A 19,484-nucleotide genomic window follows, 5' to 3' on the forward strand; every position below is an offset into this window, starting at 1 on the left:
GAGATGGCTTTTGGGGAGACCTAATAATAACCTGACAGCAACTCCAAGGTTATCAAGAAAATGGATTCAGGCTCTTCATTAGAATGCAAAGAAAGGGAACGAAAGACAGTAGCTGTGAAATGAAACAGGAGAATCCAACTAGGTATAATTACATACTTAAAAAAAACATTATACAGCTTAAAAAAACTTTAGAAAGATAACTGCACTCTGGAGCAGGGGCCCAGAGGCACTGGGGAATTTCTGTCCTTAGGCATTCCCAGGACCTGAACGCACCTGAGCAATCTGATTCAAAAATCAGCATCTACTCTGCTATGAGCAGCAGATTGATCTCCAGACCTCTTAAGGTCTCTTTTTAACCAAGTGATTCTACAATCCTAACTGAGAATTGCAGGTATGCAAAATTTGAGATTTTGTTCTAAGCATAAACACTGAAACTGGATCAAAGAAACTCTTATGAAAGCAAAGAGCTCTTCTGCTCTTTCAAAGTTAATAGTTCTACATAAATACCAGAACCTACTTGCTTCAAATCCATCACGCAACTGAGACTTAGATGTGAGTTTTGATTTGCTCCTGATCAATTTTTATTGCTATATTTAATTACTTTCTCAGGCTTGCTCTGCAGATGCATTTTCTAAAAGTATTTAAAAGGAATGAATGCCCACATCTAAGTCCTTAGAAAGTGTCAGAGAAAACTGACCTGCTCATTGTACTGTGGTCCTTCACAAAGGCCAAGAAAATCAGTATAATCAAGAACAGAGCAAACATCATTGATACATAGCTCACACCACTGAAAGGCTTTCCACTCAATTAATTTAAGCAACAATCTAATTAGAAAGCTCATTACCTACCTGCTGAATGGAGAGCTTGAACTCTCTCCAAGTACTCATTTATTTTTTCTTGAATGTTTTCCAAGTTGGACCCTGCCATCCCAGCATAAATCAAGGCTTGTGCAGCTTCCTACAGGGAGAAGAATTTGAGACAAAGTTAATGATTAATGCCTAGAAAATCACTTTCCATTAACAGAGGGCCTACAGCAGCCATGAGATGCATGAAAGCAAGCCTCTACATCTGCAAAGAGATTCAGTGGCTGAAGGAAAATTCTGCTAGAAAGAACAAATTACAAATAAGACAATGTTCATTTTTTCACAAATGGGAAAAACTATAATACTGCACAAAAAAAAAAAAAAAAAACCAACAACAACAAAAAACAAACAAACACCTTTTGAGGCTCTATAAGGCCAGGTCTTACACCTATCTGTATAGCAATGCATGGAACTAGAAAATTAGAGGACCATAAGTTAAGTTTTTCAAGCATGTGCTGAAATCAATTCAGTAATCTCACAGGCCACAATGTGCCTTTTATTTTTAAAGCTGCAGACTTAAGGTTAGGGAAAAAATAATGCTACAGAATAATTATTTGCATTTAATCAGATAATAATGAGAGCAAACCAATATAAAGGTTTTTAAAAATCAAGTGCACAGAATTTTAGTGTATATAGTCCTTTCTTGTAGTATTACATAATGGTATTAAATCTGAAAAGCCCACAAATTTAACGCTTCCTAGCTCCTCAAACTTTGCTTTTGAATAGTTTGTATGTACACAAAACACCTGATAGTGACGCAAGTCTACTTCCAGGTAGGAGTGTAGGTCTCCAGCTCAGAAACACAGTACATAATCCTCACTGAGGCTTTTTCTATACTATACAAATCTATTAAGAAAAAATGCATTCAGTGGCATAAGCTATCCATTCACTAAATTTATGAAAAACATGCAAGGTTTGGCAGGGTTGTAATAAAAAGACAGAGGTGGCACAGTCTCAGAAGAATATGGAGAATGCAAATTTGTCACTCACAAAAATGAGGATAAAAACCTTACTTTGTCCTGATTATTGGCGTGGAAGAAATCCCACGTTTTTGTGGCAGCACTCATCTTACCAGAAGCAGTAGAAGAGAGAAGTCAGTCATGTTGCAGGCAGAGTATGTAGGAAGCAGAACAATAACAATCAGAGAGCTGCTCCACAAAAATGGTGTTCACAGAGGCTGCTGTGCATAGGGCAAGCACAGAGCCATGGCTAAAGAGTGAGTCTCTCGCATGCTTCATGGCCATGACTTTTGTCAAGCTTAGCAGTTTGCTCCCATACACCTCTGCCTAGTTTGTCCAGGCTTAAAACTGATCCTGATACAACCTGTACTGGTAATCAGGATAAATTTTCACTGTCAAGCATCACAGAACCAAGTACCACATGCTCCCCCTCAACATCCATCACCATAATACAACAAATAAAATGTCCACAGCAGCATAAAAGGAAACAGAAGTACTGTTCCATTTATATGCAGCAATTAACTATCATTAAGGTTTAGCATACAACTATTTTTGGGGGGGAAAAAAGCCCAAAACATTAGAGAGATCTGTTCAAAGGTTATATATATTGGTCTGTGATGCATCACAAGCAGAGAGTGAAAAAAACAGATGTGGTCTCACAATAATAAGTTGTCTATGTATGATGCAAAGAACAAATGTGCCTCTTCAAACTGGTGCTGCAAAACCAGCACGTAACTGATGTTGCTACTGTGATTTCAAGCACAACTGATGTGCCCAATTTAAACATATTGAAAACATCCCTTTATAAATTAAGACTTTAAAGGATTGAAGCAATTGACTCAACTGCCTGCAGAACCAGCAAGCCAACTGTTCCTACTCACAAGATGGACATGCAGTTCAGAGCTGGTATTTATCATCTCTTCAATACCACTACTCTTCTTTGGCATGAGTACTGTGCCCCAGTTGCACTAAGCTAACTACTGATCATCATTTTGCCAGTTGCTAATTGCTGGTCAAGAGTAAAACTTAGCCACAGTCATCAGGAGTTTTACAGAAGTTGTCAAGGGCCCAAATATGTTTGAGATTTCTGTGTAACACCATTAACAAGCCACCCTAAGCTGGTTCACATGTAGCCCTCCTCTAGGAATCTATCAAACTTAAATGATAGCAGAAAGAGACCAGCACATGCTAGCCATAGGAACTCCATTCAGGTCCATTTGTTGTCTATTGGTAACAAATAGCAGCATTTCCCATGCTTCATACTTAATGTCAAGTTCTTAGAGAACTCAGTTTATCACCCAACTGTCCCACGTACTTAGTAATTGCAGCAGTGGGCTCTGAACTGCTGAAAGTAGTTGGTAAGAAAGTTGGTGACAGGGTCAGAGCTTATTTGCAAAAAAATAAGAGCTTTACCGAAAAAAAGTAAATTTGCATAAACTACCCACAGACTACTAGATAATATTTTGCAACATATTGCAATATTTTGCAGCTAACACTGACAGTCCAGAAAGCCAAACCTACCTAGCCTAAATCATAAAGAATTCTGCTTTAACAATACTGACAAGTTTGCTCTGACTCCTCCTAATCAATATATATATATATATATATATATATGCAGGTGTTGAGTATTCTAACCTCATCTGACCTAAAAGTCAATACCTAACCTTGGACCACGAAGGTCACCTGAAGTCTTAGTTGTAGGAGTTCAGATTCAAAGCCTGCCTTACACAAAGCAGTGTCCATAACCATTCTGCCCTGCTTTTGCAAACCAGAAAACCCTGTCTAGATTCCACTCTTTTGAGATGCACCAATATTGCTAGGGATGCACTCCTGCATCTAGAAAGATTATCACCTGTATGCAGCCAGTAAAAAAGATTTTTCCATACACTGCACAAATACATACAAGAGCGATCCTTTGCACAAAAAGATGTTTTTCTTTTGAAAAGCATTTGATAATTTTTCCAGATATATTGAGAAACATAGTGTAACAATGTAGTGCCGTGCACTGCTATCAGACCACATGCATGCAGACAGAGCTTATCAGCATTATTATGGGTAACTGTAACCTTGACATGCATACATTTATTAACTTAGCTCACTTTACATCAACAGGTAAAAAACAGACGCTCCTCTTGCCATCCTTTACCATACCCTATACGTATAGCTCAACATGATAATAAAACTATGCTTTTTTCACATTTCAAAGACACCTAGTACTCATGAAGCAAAAGGCCAACTACAGAGTTCCTGACAAGTTAATGGAACAGAATTACTTAAGTAAGATAATGGTATATGTGGATTTATAGAAAACTCTTCTCACAGGTAAGAAGTAAAGGTGGGAGGATAAGAAATTTTAACATAACTTTGCAAAACATAAATTCAACAAAATGAGACATCTTTCACAGGTAAAGATGCATAATGGTTGCACAGAACCTAGTAAATAGACCTGAAAAAGTCTATAGATAGAATCATAGAAGGGGTTGGAAGGGACTTTAAACATCACCTAGTTCTAACCCCCCTGCCATAGGCAGGAACACCTCCTACTAGACCAGGCTGCTCAAAGCCCCATTCAACCTGGCCCTGAACACTTCCAGGGAGGTGGCATCATTAACTTCCCTGGGCAACCTGTGCCAGTGTCTCACCACCCTCACAGGAAAGAATTTATTCCTAATAGCTAATCTAAATCTACCCTCTTTCAGATTAAAACTGCTACCCTTCATCCTATCATTACACACCCTGATAAGGAGTCCATCCCCATCTTTATTGCATGCATATTCAGGTACTAGATGGCTGCTACGAACTCTGTCCAAAGCCTTCTCTCCACCAGGCTGAACAACCCCAACTCTCTCAGCCTGTCCCTATAGGAGAGGTGATCCAACACCCTGATCATCTCTGTGGCTCTCTCCTCTGGACCTGCTCAAGAAGGTCCATGCCTTTCTTAAGCTGGGGACCTGAGTGCAGTACTACAGGTCGGGTCTCACAAGAGCAGAAGGGGAGGGGAGAATCACCTCTCTTTACCTGCTGGCCATGCTTCTTTTGATGCAGCCCAGGATATAGTTGGCTTTCTGGGCTGCAAGCGCACATTGGACATGGTGATACAATTATTAATTAATATTTTATTTATTCTAAGGGGGTGGGGGAGGGTGGGGGGGAAAAGGGGAAGGGGTATGTTGATGGTTGGATGTGGTGATCTTGAGGTCTTTTCCAACCATGACAGTTCTGTGATTCTGAGTGCTAGCTCATGATGAGCCTCTCATCAACAAAGCACCCCCAAGCCCTTTTTCTGAAGACTGCTCTCATCTGGGTCAAGAATGGATTAAGATACCCAAGATATTGAGCAAGACACTGAATAAGCATCATCACACCCCTGGTTACAGCAACCTGAAGCTGTGTTGAAATCATAAAATCAGAACCCTAATACACACCACAGGTAGCTTGTGATCTGTGGAGCTGCAGAGCATCTTGCATTTCACTGCACGCTTCTCTACTTATTTGACGACTGATTATACAACAGAGTCACTTCCAACTCAAAGAATAAATACCCACTTGCAGCTTTCAAAAATCCTCAGCACCTTACATCTCCAACATAAAACTGAACGGTCTTCCAGGCCTGACAGGGGTAGGGAGACACCGGGAATGAAACTGAAGAACCAGCAGGGCAGAGACGTTTTTAGCCGGGTTAAGAGGAAGGCTTCCCAAAGCTCTGAAGGGGTTGTGTTTCCAGCAGCTGGCAGAAGTGCCCAGACCCGCTTTTCAAGCACTGTAGCTGCACTGCTACCCTTAAGACTGTCAGTAAACAGCAGCACACAGACAGTACTTGTTCCCACCTATAAATAAGACACAAGGAAAACGCATTTCGCAACCTGTCCTGAAGGACGCCGCTTCTCCTGACAAACTTTAGAAGCGCACACCCGGCCTTCCGATTTCTTCTCCGCCAGAACAGCCACGTCCTTCCCGAGGCAGGCAGCCCTCGGTCCCCAGGGCAAAGGGCGGAGCAGAGCAGCTGAGACAGCGCTAGCCCCGCGCACCTTTCCCCGCCGGCAAGGCCGGGCCGGACCGGACCGGGCCGGGCCGCATGGGCGCGGCAGAGACCCCCCCCTACCTCTCACCCTTCCTCCTTCCCTCCCTCCCCCGGGCCTTTGGAGGGCTGAGGGGAGGAGGACAAACCCACCGGTAGCACCATGGCTTTAGGGCGGCGATAAGGAAGAGGACACCGGCACCCTGAGGCAATCGGCTGCCTCCGGCCGGCCCCTCCCGTACCTTGTAGTAGAAGACGGCTTCCTGGTAGCGTCCACTCTGGTCTCGCTGCACCGCCAGTTGCGCGAACTTCACCGCGTCCAGCTCCAGCGTATTGGCATCCATGGCCGGCTCCCTCCGGGTGCCAACAGTGGCGGCACAGCCTTTCCAAGCCCGCCCGGCAGCCTCCCCGACCCCTGCGCTCTCCCCCTCCTTCCTGACCCGGCCGCCAGCCCCGCCTCCATCCCGGCCGCCTTCTCCCCCCCTGGCCACGCCCCCCCGCCCTGACGGCGGCTGCACGGGAACCCCCGGCCTCGCCCCACCCCGCCCAGGGACTTCGGAGGGTGTGGGTGGGAGAAGAGGGGGATAAGGGAGCGAGCTGCGCACGCGCACAGAGGCGTTTTTTGGGGTGGGTTGTGGGTTTTTTTGGTTTTTTGGGTTGAGGTTTTTTCCGCCCCACTCCCCGCCCTTTCCACCGTGTGGGAGGGCGGTGTTGCGCACGCTCGGCGGCGCATGCGTGCTGCGTGCCGCGTGCCGGGGCGGGGTCGGTGACGGTTGAGGGGCGGGCGCGAGGCGGTGTTCTCCCTCCCCTCATCCCTCTCCTCCACTCTCCCCCATCTCCTCCCTTTTGGGAGCCCCGGGAGAGGCGTAATACCGAGCGGCTGGGATAGGGGGAAGGCTTAAGTTTGTTCCAGCTGCTTTTTGCCACAGGGTGTTGGAGGGTTTTGTGGGTTTGGCTGGGTTTTTTGTATTTTTTTTTTAATGTTTATGTTTACTCCCTCTTTAAATGGAGGTGCTTGAAATGCTTAGTTGCTTCTTCAAAGCCCGCAGATGTAGAGGTGGGTGTTTTAGTCCTTGTTCAGAGCTAATGTATTGCTCTGGAGGATAGGTTGGTTTCTAGTCTTCAAGTGAGCGTTTTCAGTGTATGTCTGTATGTTGTACAAGTGTAAAGCAGAAAATAAAAAAGAAAAGGTGTATTGAACTTCCCCCTCGGGTGTAATTCAGGATGGCAGTTCTGTAACCTATGTTTCTTGTCTGGGATGTTCAGATTTTTTTGCCCCCTCTCTTCCCTCCTTTCCCTCCTTCCTTCCTAGTAGATTAGGGGGAAACTGCCCTCGTTGGCAAGTGTCTGCCAGTTCTTTATTTCTTATTTGCATTGTAGCATCTGCATTCCCTGTGTTGCAGGAGGAATTTCTGAGGCTCAGCTGGTCCGAGAGCCTGGGCTGGGTAGCCTTGCCTGTATTCCTTCTGGAAGCAGCATCTGCAGAGCTGCACCGTAAAAGGTTGTCTCTGTGAATTAACTAATTGCAGTTTAGTGTGAAAAACAGTTGAGCTATAAATTTGTTCTTTTAGGGAGTCTACTTATGACTAGTTCTTCATGGGAAGGGTCTGCCCACAAGGAGCAAGGGGAACAAGTTGCACTGGGAGAGGTTTCATCTTGAGATAAAGCAATTTTTTAATAGTAAGAACCACCATTCATTGGAACGACCTTCTCAGGGACATGCTAGAGTACCTGCTGCTGGAGGTTTTCAAGATGGTATTGGACAGGGGGCTGTGGCTAAGACTTCATAAATACAAATTTTTGCCTTTTGCTTGTAGTAGCATTATAGTTTAGGAACCACATACTAAAATTATCTTCTTTTGTTTGTAGCTGAAGAAGTGTCAGTTCTTTTCATCAATATTGATGCATCACAGGCACTTCAATTTTTCAGTCTATTGTTAGCTCTTGTCTTCCAAGATCCTGTGCAGAAAATAACTTGCAGTTAGTAAGGTTGTTAAGCATCACACTTTGTTATTACTTATGCTGAAGGCAGTAGTAGTAGGTAGACAAATGTTATTAGGGATGATGATGAGGAGGAGCAGAAGCTTGTTGCTGGAACGAGTGTTAAATGTATGCACCTGTGGTAAGAATGCAATCATATGTAAAAGCACCCTTTGGAGAAGTAAAATCTGCTATTTGCCAGTGTTACTGATTGCTGGCCTCCATTTCTCCCTGAGTGTTGGATTCCACCTAGTTGACAAAGGCTTTCTCTGCAGGTATGGGGGAACCCTATTTGAGCTTGTCTGCATTTAAATTTACCAGTCCTCCACCCTGCACTTACGCATTTATGCTTCCCCTGACCTGTAATTTATTCCACTTCCCTATTGTTGCAATGCCAGTTTTACATCTCCTGTCATCGTTTCCTGTTATATCGTTCTTTCCACTGGTTCAAATCCGTATTCCACATCTAAGTTCTCCTCTGCCTTGGTTTAGATATAGGGCAAATTCAGAGTAGTTGTCTCAGCTTCCTGCAGCCTCTGGGTTGAACACTCATCATCACTTTTGATATGTCTTGCTGGGATTATTTTCAATTAATTAGTTTAATTTTTGCTTTAGTAAATTCTGATTTGGGGATTCAAAGCATTCTGTGGGAATGTGCTCTATAGTTTATACCTTGTATAAGGTGACATTCCCTTTTATTAAAAAAAAATCAAAACAAACAAACAAACCAAAACCACCAGAAATCCTGTTCTTTCTCAGTTTAACTTTTTACCTCTTCACCCCTGCATATAAGAAATTATGAGCATATCCTAGGCATCTTTTAGGTTGCCCATGAATTTGTGTTCTTCTTTGCTGTCTCTTTCTTCAGTTACTTATTTCCCTATGCCTTTAATCTCTGCTTGAACAGATACCTCCTCTCAATACCTTTAATTTGTCCTTTTTGCACTTTTCACTCTCCCTGTGTTTTCTTTGAAATGAGCAGAATGGCATGCAGTATTGGAACCATGTCATTAATTTTGTATCCTAGTGTACTGATTTATTCAATTTCTTTCAGAATAACTTCTAGCACTTTACTTGCTTGTTCAACCACTGTTGAACATTGACTGAAGTTCTGACAACCCTCCAGTATGATTCATCTTTCCTGAGAAAGGATAGTTTAGCATCTGTCATTATTTACTTAATGTGGTGTGCTCTCCCCTGTGATTTAACAGCATTTAATTTCACATGCTGTTTATTATGTACACAGTGATATGAGATCCTTGTGCAATTTTCTGCAGTAGGCAGAACCAAAGTGTTTGTATCACTGGCATACATTTTTTTTACCGCATCTCCTGCCTTTTCCAGATAAAAACTACTGTAAAAATTCAAAAGTTGAGAAACAGAGGTTGGATATGCTCTGTCAGGTTCTGTAGATGCCTCCCCTATTGCCATTTTAAGAACTGCCATGCTGTATATTTTACTGTGATTTAATTTCCCTCCATCTTCTGGGTAAAGAAAGGCACTGTGAAAACCTTTAGGTGCCCCTGTATTGCACTGTCTTCCAAATTCTTGCTCTCTTATGACAATCCTTTCCCCAGCACTGTCCTTTCACAGGGAGCTTTCAAAACTTTCTACACTAGATGCTGTCCATATGCAGACTCTATTGGTTAGCCAGGGCAGTGTTATCTCATTGCTTCTGTGGGTGGTATTGTTTTACGTCTTGTCAGACTATAATTTCCTTTTGTTTATACAGTTCCAAGTACAGGAAGACTATGATAGAAGTTTTAATTACTGAAAAGTAAATAATAAAATCAATCACTATTAGATCCTCTTTCATGCAGCTTTGCAGTATTTTAATTGAGTATGTTGAATAACCTCTTCGTTGTACATGAAAAGATTATAGGTTCCTGTTATCCAGTTTGATTCAGTAAAATAAGCACCAGGTAAAATTATTTTAGATGTGTGATGGTGTATATAGACTTAGAGACATGGAAACATATGGAAGGTAATAGTTCCCTAAACAGTGACTGTTGTTGATTCAGAACACCACAGAAAATGAATACAGAATCATCAGAGTTGGAAGGGACCTCTAGAGATCATCTAATCCAGCTCTCCCACTAAAGCAGGATCACCTGCAGCACATTACACAGGACTGCATCCAGGTGGGTTTTGATTATCTCCAGAGAAGGGGACTCCATCCAGGTGGGTTTTGATTATCTCCAGAGAAGGGGACTCCACAACCTCCCTGAGAAGCCAGTTCCTTGTCACCCTTACAGTAGAAAGTTTTTCCTTATGTTTAGATGGAACTTCTTTGCTCCAGCTTGTGCTCATTGCCCCTTGTCCTGTCACTGGGAACTACTGAGAAGAATCTGACATCTTTCTTGCACCCACCCTTCAGACACTTGTAGACATTAACAAGATCTCCCCTCAGCCTTCTGTAGGCTAAAGAGTCCCAGTTCTCTCAGCCTGTCCTCATAAGAGGTGCTCCAATCCCCCAGTCATCTTTGCTGCTCTCCTCTGGACTCTCCAGTAGCTCGCCATCTCTCTTGAACTGGGTAGCCTAGAACTGGGTGCAGTATTCCAGCGTCAGCCTCACCAGGGCAGCGTAGAGGGGACAATGACTTCCCTCAGCCTAGTGGCCACACTCTTCTTTATGCAGCCAAGGATTCCACTGGCCTTCTTGGCAGCAAGGGCACACTGCTGGCTTGTGGGTCATTTGCTGTCTGTCAGGACCCCTGATCCTTCTCCTATGAGCTGCTTTCCAGCAGGTCCACCCCTAACCTACACTGGTGCTTGGGGTCTTTCCTTCCCAGGTGCAGGACCCTACACTTGCTTTTGTCAAACCCCGTTACGTTCTTCTCTGCCCAGCTCTCCAGCCTGTCTAGGCTGTCCTTAATAAGTTGTTGAATGTGTATATGGAATTTTTAAATAAATACTGCAATAATTTAAAGAAATGTTGCCTATATTCTTATTAGCTATACAGGAGCAACTCCTTATATATGTACCTGTGGACCTGCTTTCATTGGATTTTCCCAGTGCAAATCTGTTTTAACAGTTGATTGGAGTGTGTGTATATTCACTGCATACATAAATATAAGTTGTTTTCTTAAACAGACTATCTGATCTTATCCTATTTTTATGCTAAGTATTGCAAATGTAGTTACATAAGTATTGTATAATCAGGGCTGAACCCTCACCTATTGATTTTATTAAATGGTTTTTGCTACAAAATGAATTTTTCCTCAGTTGAAGGCTTCTGAATTTGAACCCAGACCTCTCATTTCTACTGATGGTTCTTTTATAAAATTAAGAATGCAGGTAAAGTGCAGGTGAAAGTAAAGACTTTAAGTGTATGTATGGTATTTTAATTATTAATAAGGTAAAAAACACTTCTACTGATGGGACTTTGAATATATGAAGCTACTTGAAAAAATGACTTGGTTACGTTACACCACTAGATGTCCATCTACTGTTAGATTGAAACTAGAAGGTTTGGCATGGTTAAAAGAACAGAAATTGAAAAAAAATTTATTTTCATTTTTAGTCTGGTTTCATTACAAGTGTGGCTGGAGCTGCTTTGGTTCATTTTGGCTTTGAAATTTTCTTGACTCAGTCAGGAGATATAGATTTTTTTTTTTTTTTTTTTTTTTTTCAGTCAAACATCCAGTATCCATACTGGCTGGAAGTTTGGGTTCCCCTGCTCCCTGTAGTCTAGAGAAATAGCAGTATGAAATATAAAATCATGTTATTCTGTAGTTGTTTAGTTTGTTTTGTTTTTTAATTAAATAGCATTGTTTCAGCAGAAAATATTGTTCTTCAATATTTCTTAAATTAATTTCTTATAAAAACCACTGTGATTCTCAAAAGAGTTCATCCTTGCAACAGTGGCTCTCAGCTTAATTGGCTCTGATTTGTGGCATCTGTTTGGAAGCAAATGGTCATGGTGATAGGGACTGTGATCCTAGCTGTGGAAGGAGGGACGTAAGGCAGGCTGGCATTTTTCAGTTTAATCAAAAACTTATTGGGTTGATGAATTTAAATTCAGTAATCAGAAAACTGTAGAAAGTGTTAAATCCTGAAAATATTTCAGTCCTCCACCCTCTACTTAGATTTCAAAGGCGGATTCGATAGTTTTAGAAGGAGTCTACAAAACTTAGTTTTGGTTTGTGTGAAATTTGGTAACATTTTGAAAAGAAATGCAGGCTATTGACCAAGTAGAGCTAAAACCTTGGTTGTGCTTTCTGAAGGAAATTTCAGGGACTGGAAGTTTATAAAATAGATGCTTAAATGTATCTCTCTCATCTGGCCAAATTTGTAAACAAAACAGTACTCTTTACAGCTTAGCAGATTTTTATCAAAAGCAACTCCTAAAGAGTTTTTATTGTTGGGTTTTTGCAGCTTGTGTGGGGGGGGATTTTATATTTTTTTTTGTGTGTGTTTTGTTTTTTTAATAATTCAGGCTCTACAATAATAATTACTTTGGGTCTGAAGGGGCTTTTTTTACGGTGTTCTTTTGGTGCTATTTTCTCATTTCTGATTAAGGGGTTTTAATTAGTGTGAATAATGTTATTTGTAAGAGACTTGAATTTAATCAAGGAAGTCCTGTAGTGAAACAGCTTGTTACAATGTAGGATCGGCACTCCCAAGGAATTATACATTTAAAGCGTTATACTCGTTCCTCATTGTGATGGGGCTGCTTCAGATAGCAGCCAAACTTTCCACCCCCAGAGCAGGATAGGGCTGGGAGAGGAACAGAGGAAACAGGAAAGACAGGAATGAGGAAACTTATAGGTCAAAATAAAGATAAGGAAATCGTTCACCAGTTATTGTTGTTGGCAAAACGGACTTCATTTGGGGAGTGTTGTTTTTTGCCTATTTACATAAGCTTGTAATTACTGATTTGGGCATTGGAAAACAAAGATAACAAAAATGTAAACACCTTGGGAAAGCAGTTTTCTTGCTCTTTTTCCGTGTTTAACTCCAGACACCTCTACTGCCCCCTTGTCATTGACACAAGCTACTACACTCTGAAGTGATGGGTGAGGGAGGAGTTAGGAGTCAGTATGTAGCGGTTCCTCTTTGCTTCTCCTTTTTTTTTCCACTTTTCCTTTGTGCTTGTTTGTTTGCCATGCTCAGTTTGTACACCAAGGCACCGACTGCAGTCCCCTCGAGTGTGTACCTGCTCCATCATGGGCTGAAGTCCATTTGGCGTTGTACCTGCTCCAGCAATATGATGCTCCAGCAGAGAATACTCTACCCTCCGTGCACCACTGATATCCTACACCAGCGCCCTCAGGCTTAGCTTTTCCTGCCCGTTCTTGAAACTGTTTTCATAGGCGTGTAATGAACTTTGACTGGCTTAGCTTTAGCCTGCAATGAGTCCATTGCCGAGCCATCTCTCTCTGGCACAGGAGTCAAAGTCTAACAGTGGGCCAGCAATTAAACAAATGACATATGCACTCTTTTAAACCCTCTGCTTTCCCTACAGGAGGGTCATAAGTGTGACCCCTTTTCCTTGCTTTTTGCTAGCAGGGCACAAGAAGTTTAACAGAACTAAGCAGTGACCTCTGTTCTGCACACTATTCTCCAGTCATAGCTATAAATTGAGCATTATCAATCGTGGAGTCCAACACTGACTGAAAAACATGCTGCCTGGGATTGTATCTCTTTAGGAAGAAACGTATCTCAAATTGCACTCAAGCTTTGGCCACTCTTTCTGATTTGATAGCATGCTTAAAACTTCTAATAGATTACAGATGTATCAAAATGGGTTAAATCCCAACTTTGCATTTTAGCTTGCCAATGCCCAACAGTGTGGAAGGTTAAAAGAAAGCTTGCCACATTTTGGTTTAATTAAAAATGGTCAACTCAATAGACTGTGAGAAGACTGATTTTCTTGGGAAATCCTTGGTATCAGAGCAATGCTCTTTAGGTCACAAGTAAGCTGGTTTGATGGAAAACTGAGTAGTTTACCCTACTGATATTGATGATAAAGTTGATCCATAGACATTGCCTTGTAAATGTCTTGATTCTTTTGCTTAATAGGCTTATTCTAAGAATTTTTTTGCTTTAATTAAAAGCATGCTGATTCAATAATGTAAATTATTGTAGGATTTCAAATATCCATACTTGTTCTTATTGTCTTCCAGGGAAAGCAAGACATTGGATGGTTGAAGATCTTTTTCCATCATAAATGAAGTTCATTACTGAAATGAAAAAACTTCTCAGAGTAAGTATAATGGGAGGATGCATAGGAATTCCTCCCAAACCATTTTGACCTTTCATGGTAAGTATCTCTTTACTGAGAAATCTTGTGAATGGATGTAGAGAACTAGTTTGATAGAATTTGGAGTAAATACCAAGCCTTCATCTTTATCTTTCTCCTTTGTAAATACACTTATGCACATATATATATATATGTGCATATATATATATATATATATATATATATATGTTCTATATATTATTTAAATTTTTAAGTACCAGGAAGCAACATGATTTGAGTTTGGTTCTGCAGGAGACCAGACACGCTATTGTAAGCAGTAAGTAAGTAGGCAGGCAGCAGGTAGATCTCACAACATTGTACTAAAATAATGACATTTGCGCTGAATAGGAGTGCAGCAGAAAAAATAATTACACTGAAGCCTGGGGGGCACAAATGTGTTTGTAATGGTGAGCTTCAATCAGTTGCTGCAGATTCTAAACTTTTACTCTATCCTTGAAAATTTCACTTGGATTAAGTAGTTAATGTGCAGAAGTGTTTATACAGCTGGAACAAGATAAATTATTTATTCACTACATTTGAATGCTGTAACCTAACCATAACTCCTTAGCTATTAATAAAACAAGGATGCAAAAAAAAAAAAAAAATCTAGTCAGTTTTTCAGATGAAAAGCCAGCTATTATTTTTAACTTCTGTAAGTAACCAGAGTCTCCCTTTCGTCCTGTGGGACCATTATGCAGTGTTTAACTGTGTGATAAATAACACTGAATAAAATAATAGAATCATAGAATTATTTGAGTTGGAAGGGACTTTTAAAGGTCATCTAGTCCAGTCCCCCTGCAGTAAGCAGGGACATCCTCATGTAGATCAGGTTGGTCAGCCTTGCTGAGCCTCCCCTTGCGTGTCTCCGGGGATGAAGCCTCAACTACCTCCTTGGGCAACCTGTTCCATTTTTCCGCTACCCTCATAGTAAAGAACTTGTTCCTAACATCCAGCCTGCTCTTTAATTTAAAACTATTGCCCCTCCTCCTATCACTACAGGCCTTTGTAAACATTCCAGCATTCTTGTAGGTGTCCTTCAGGTACTGGAATGTTGCTATTAGGTCTTTCTGGAGCCTTCCCTTCTGCAGGCTAAACAACTCCAGCTCCTTCAGCCTGTCTTTGTAGGAGATGTGTTCCAGACCCGTTATCACTTTGATGATGCTCCTCTGGATCCACTCCACCAGGTTCATGTCCTTTCTGTGTTGAGGGCTTCAGAGCTGGACAGAGCTCAGTCTGGTAAGACCAGAGTTTCATTTGTTAAATTTATCTGATGTCATCTGTATGTACCGACCCAGTGGGAAATATTCCAGTTTATGTAAGAGAGCTCAGTAAACCCTCCATTCTTAGGAACATTACAAAGGTAATTTTGCCAGATGTTCTAATTTCCTTTCTTTTGTATGGAAAACCAGTGATTGCCAGAGGAGGAAAAGTTATTACCATAAAAGGATGCGTGTTTGAGGATTTTCTTTACATGTCCTTAGGTTGAAATCCCTGTTACTGTCACTAAATACCAAAAACTGCAACACCCCAGCTTTACTGAAGTAATTGCCCGAGTCAAAACCAAAGAGTTTAGATATAAAGCAGAATGTATTTTGAATTTTAGAATACTTTTTCCACTGTTAAAGCTGTAGAGGTATTACTTATTATATTTCCTGGTTTGAAAGACTTTTAAGTACTTGTAGGAGGACACAAAATTAAATTGAAAGATATTAGCTCAATGTATATTGTTCTAGACACTGTACATGCATTCAAATCATGACCCTAAAGACATGATGAAGATTTAATTTGCTGAAGTGAAGATGTAATTATGTAATTTACGGGTGTTATGATAGCAAGCAGGTAAGGGCAGTAGAGTTTTCACCATAAACCTGAGTTTAATCCCATCACAAATAATCATACAAAATTGTATTTGGCTCAAAACCTAACTTCAGTATCAACAAAGTAAGCCTGCCTATATTTCCCACCCCCTTGTTTTGCTTCAATCTGTGAAGTATCTTAATATTCCAACAGTGTATACAAAAGACACCAGACTCCCAAGAGATCTAGTTAAAGCTTTACTATTCATCATAAGAAAATCAATTACACAATGGTTTTATTTTGACTCAGAAAATTATATTGTGCTTTGAGTTAATTAAGGAATAAGGACTCATCTTGCATTTAATTGTGAAAGTGTATATGGATGGAATGATTTCTTAGACTGGCATGAATTTAGTCCTAGGACTTATTTTTGAGCATTTTAATAAGTTGTTTTGTGAGAACGTGTTAACTTTAGTAATGCAGAGAATTAAGTCACTTCTTTGTGGCTTTTGCAACACAGATAGAAGTTCTCTGTAATAAGATTCATGTGATGGCTCCAATAATCTAAAACTAAGAGGCAGTCTTTTTTCTTCTATTCAAAGCAGGTAACCACCTAAGGCATCAGACTGTTGGCATGGTAGCTTTCCTGTGTTAGAAAGGGTGGGAATCAGCTTTTCCAGCAGCTAATGCTGCTCCTCTTATCCAGCTCCTTAACTTAACTAAGTGCTGCCTAGTTTCTTTTACCTCCATTCTCACCCTTCTTTCTTTCTATTTGAAACTAGCATTCTTGACAGGTAATGTGAATGTGCACAAAGAAAAGAAACTGCTGTGTAGCAAGCAGTATTTTGCTTTGGCTTCATTTTGTATAATAAATTACCTTAGTGTTAACAGCTAATGGGATTGGGTCACCTCATATCAATGCCAGCTACTGAGTTTTCTACATGTAGATACTTGTGTTCCCCAGTTTTGTTGCTGTTCTTTGACAACATTCATTCACTGCTGGAACTACTGTAGAGCCATGAGATGTCACTACAGGGCTGAACACAGAGGCAGTGATATTTTAAGAAGCTAACCTCAGTTGTATTTCATACAATTTAATGAAGATTTTTTACCTTTCCTTGCTGATATATCAGTTTTAAAAAATCCAATAAAAGTCACAGTAAAGGAGAAGCTGTGCTGCAATGTAGTTTAGATGGTTGCAGACACTGATAGATTTGGCATTGGAGTGTAAATGGCAGTCCATCAAGCTGATTAAACTGAACATCATCACCTCATCACCTTCTCAGCTGAAAAGCTTGCCTTACAGAAACATTGATTTTTTTGTTTGTTTGGTTGGTTTTTTCTATCCTGTGTAAGATTTCTTTTCGAAAACTTTTTAGCTCCTGTACAGTTGCCAGCTCAAATCTGTATCAGTGCTCCTATTTTTTCATAGGAAACTGGTATCCAGTAAATCTATAGATCTGCCTCTGCACCTCTGAAAGACCAGTACCTTGTAATTTACGTTAAAAAGGAATTTTTTTTTTTCCAATGATCCTTTGGCTTACTCTGAATTTTATGAAATTATATGAAACTGTAGTGGAAGCTATAGTACATGGGAGATAAGGCAAACTTAACAACACAACTGAGTAATAAGCTGATTCTCTTGGTGCTATTTTTATAATTCATGTTAAGGTTGAGGTGTCTAAAACAAAGCCGTGGTGGCAGGATGACAGGGCCTGTCCTCTCATGCATTACCACTATACCTGGTATATGTGTGTAGGCAAAAGCTGTCCTCTAAGGCAGGTGTAGAAGTTAGTAAATCACAAAATTTTACTTTGTTTAATCTGCTGTCATCTAAGCTTATTGTCAGATTGGTGTGTTTTCATCCCATCCAGTGATTAAAAAAAACAATCAACATTGTGCATTTTGATGTACAGTCTGAAGATTCATGGGAATAACTGAAACATGGTGGGACAACTGACATGACTGGAGGATCCTTGTGGATGGCTGTAGGCTGTTTTGTAAAGATGGGCAAGAAAGAAGAGGTGGAGTTCCACTCTGTGCTGAAGAGGATCTCTGATGTTTAGAAGTTGAGTCATTGAGGAAGCCCTGTCAAATGCCTCTGGGTCAAGATCAGAGAAGAGCTCTCCAAAGGGGTTCTTAAATTAGGCATCTGCTACTGACCTCCAAGATGATGAGGCCAACGAAGCAATATTTGGGTCACTTAAGCAAGTTTTGGGTCAACAGAACCTGGTTCTTATAGATGACTTCAACTAACCAGACAGTTGTTAGAAGAACAGCATAGCTGTTCACGAATCACCTGTCAAGTTTCTGGAATGCATAGACCACTTCCTCATATGAATGTCACATGTGCCAAACAGTAATGAGGCACTGCTGGACTTGCTACTCACTAACCAAGGAAATCTGCATTGTAATGTTTCAGTTAGTGACAGCCTTGGTTGCAGTGATCACATTATTGTGGAGTTTGGAATCCTGCTGAGCACACTGGAGGTTTGTACTAAGACAAAGGTTTTGCATTTTAAAAGAGCTCATTCAGAGCTCAGGTTTCCATGGGAAGCTTCTGTGGAGGATAAAGAAACTAGCAAGTGCTTGGACTTTTTCCAAGAATACTCTTCTGGAGGCACAAAGACAGTTCTCCCCCTTTAAAGGTAAAGGAAGTAGTCAAAGCAAGAGACTCCCTTGGCTTAACTGCAAGCTGAGTCTGCTCAGAACCAAAAGGGAAGCCTACCAGAGATGGAAAAGTGGACAGCTGCCCGTTGAGAATTTACAAGGGGATTGCCAAGTCATTCAGAGATATACAGTTAGAAAAGCAAAAGCTAAGCCTGAGTTGAAATTGGTCAGAGTTTTCAAAAATTGCAAGAAGGGATTATTTAGGTATGTAAACAACAAGCAGAAGGATAAGGAACAGACACAGCGTCAATGAAGGAAGTGTTGGTATACAAATTATTATAGGAGCTTAACCCCTGCAAATTGTTGGACCCAGGCATTGCCCACCCAAGGCGTTTAAGGCAGCTGGCTGACATTGTTTGGTGGCTGTTCTCCATAGTCTCTGAGAATCTGTGGAGATCAGAGGACATCCCAGAAGACTGGAAGAAGGGTAATGTCACCCCCATCTACAAGAAGGGCTTAAAAGAATATTCAGGAAATCATAGGCCCATCTGTCTTACTTCAGTCCCTGGAAAAGTTCCAGAATGCATCCTCCAAGGGGCTATCACATGTCAAATGAAGCACGTGGCTGGGAAAAGCCACTGCAGATTGACCAGGGGCAAATTGTGCTTGACAAACCTCATCACCTTCTGTGATGAAGTAACCTGCTTGGTTGATGTGGGGCAAGTGGTGGACATTGTGTACCTGGATTTCTCCAAGACTTTTGATATGGTTCCCCACGGCCTTCTCCTAGAGAAACTTGTGCTCTGTGGTCTAGACAAATGGTCTGGGTGGTGGGTGGGAAACTGTCTCACAGGCTGGGTGCAGAGGTGTTGGTAAATAGCTCTTTTTGAAACTGTCAACTTGTCATAATAGGGTCCCCCAGGGTTTGATATTGGGCCCAAAGCTGTTTAATATCTTCATAAATTATCTGGATGCTGGGGTCAAGTGTAGCCTGGTGAAGTTTGCTGTTGATA

The 19,484-nt window shown here is 41.1% G+C and overlaps 1 protein-coding gene across 14 annotated transcripts in view; it reads right to left on the reverse strand.

Moving 5' to 3' along the window:
• The window catches only part of CAPN7 (calpain 7), a 34,438-nt gene extending 28,127 nt beyond the window's left edge, over positions 1–6,311 (reverse strand). The window contains exons 1-3 of one of the 14 annotated variants that reach the window (XM_071735785.1): positions 6,083–6,293; positions 1,936–2,186; positions 849–957 (exon numbers count right to left, since the gene is read on the reverse strand). Coding sequence is in view for 9 of the 14 variants with exons in the window: in XM_071735777.1 (XP_071591878.1) it covers positions 849–957; positions 6,083–6,184 (211 nt within the window). In the remaining 5 variants the exon portion in view is untranslated. Of the gene's footprint in view, positions 1–844; positions 958–1,935; positions 2,187–5,685; positions 5,819–6,082 lie in introns of those variants that run through there. The other 13 variants (XM_071735777.1, XM_071735787.1, XM_071735780.1 and 10 more) reach the window with 13 other exon arrangements.
• Between the last annotated feature and the right edge of the window lie 13,173 nt (positions 6,312–19,484).

The sequence above is a fragment of the Heliangelus exortis genome, chromosome 2, assembly GCF_036169615.1.
Source record: "Heliangelus exortis chromosome 2, bHelExo1.hap1, whole genome shotgun sequence".
NCBI classification, from domain to species: Eukaryota; Metazoa; Chordata; class Aves; order Apodiformes; family Trochilidae; genus Heliangelus; species Heliangelus exortis.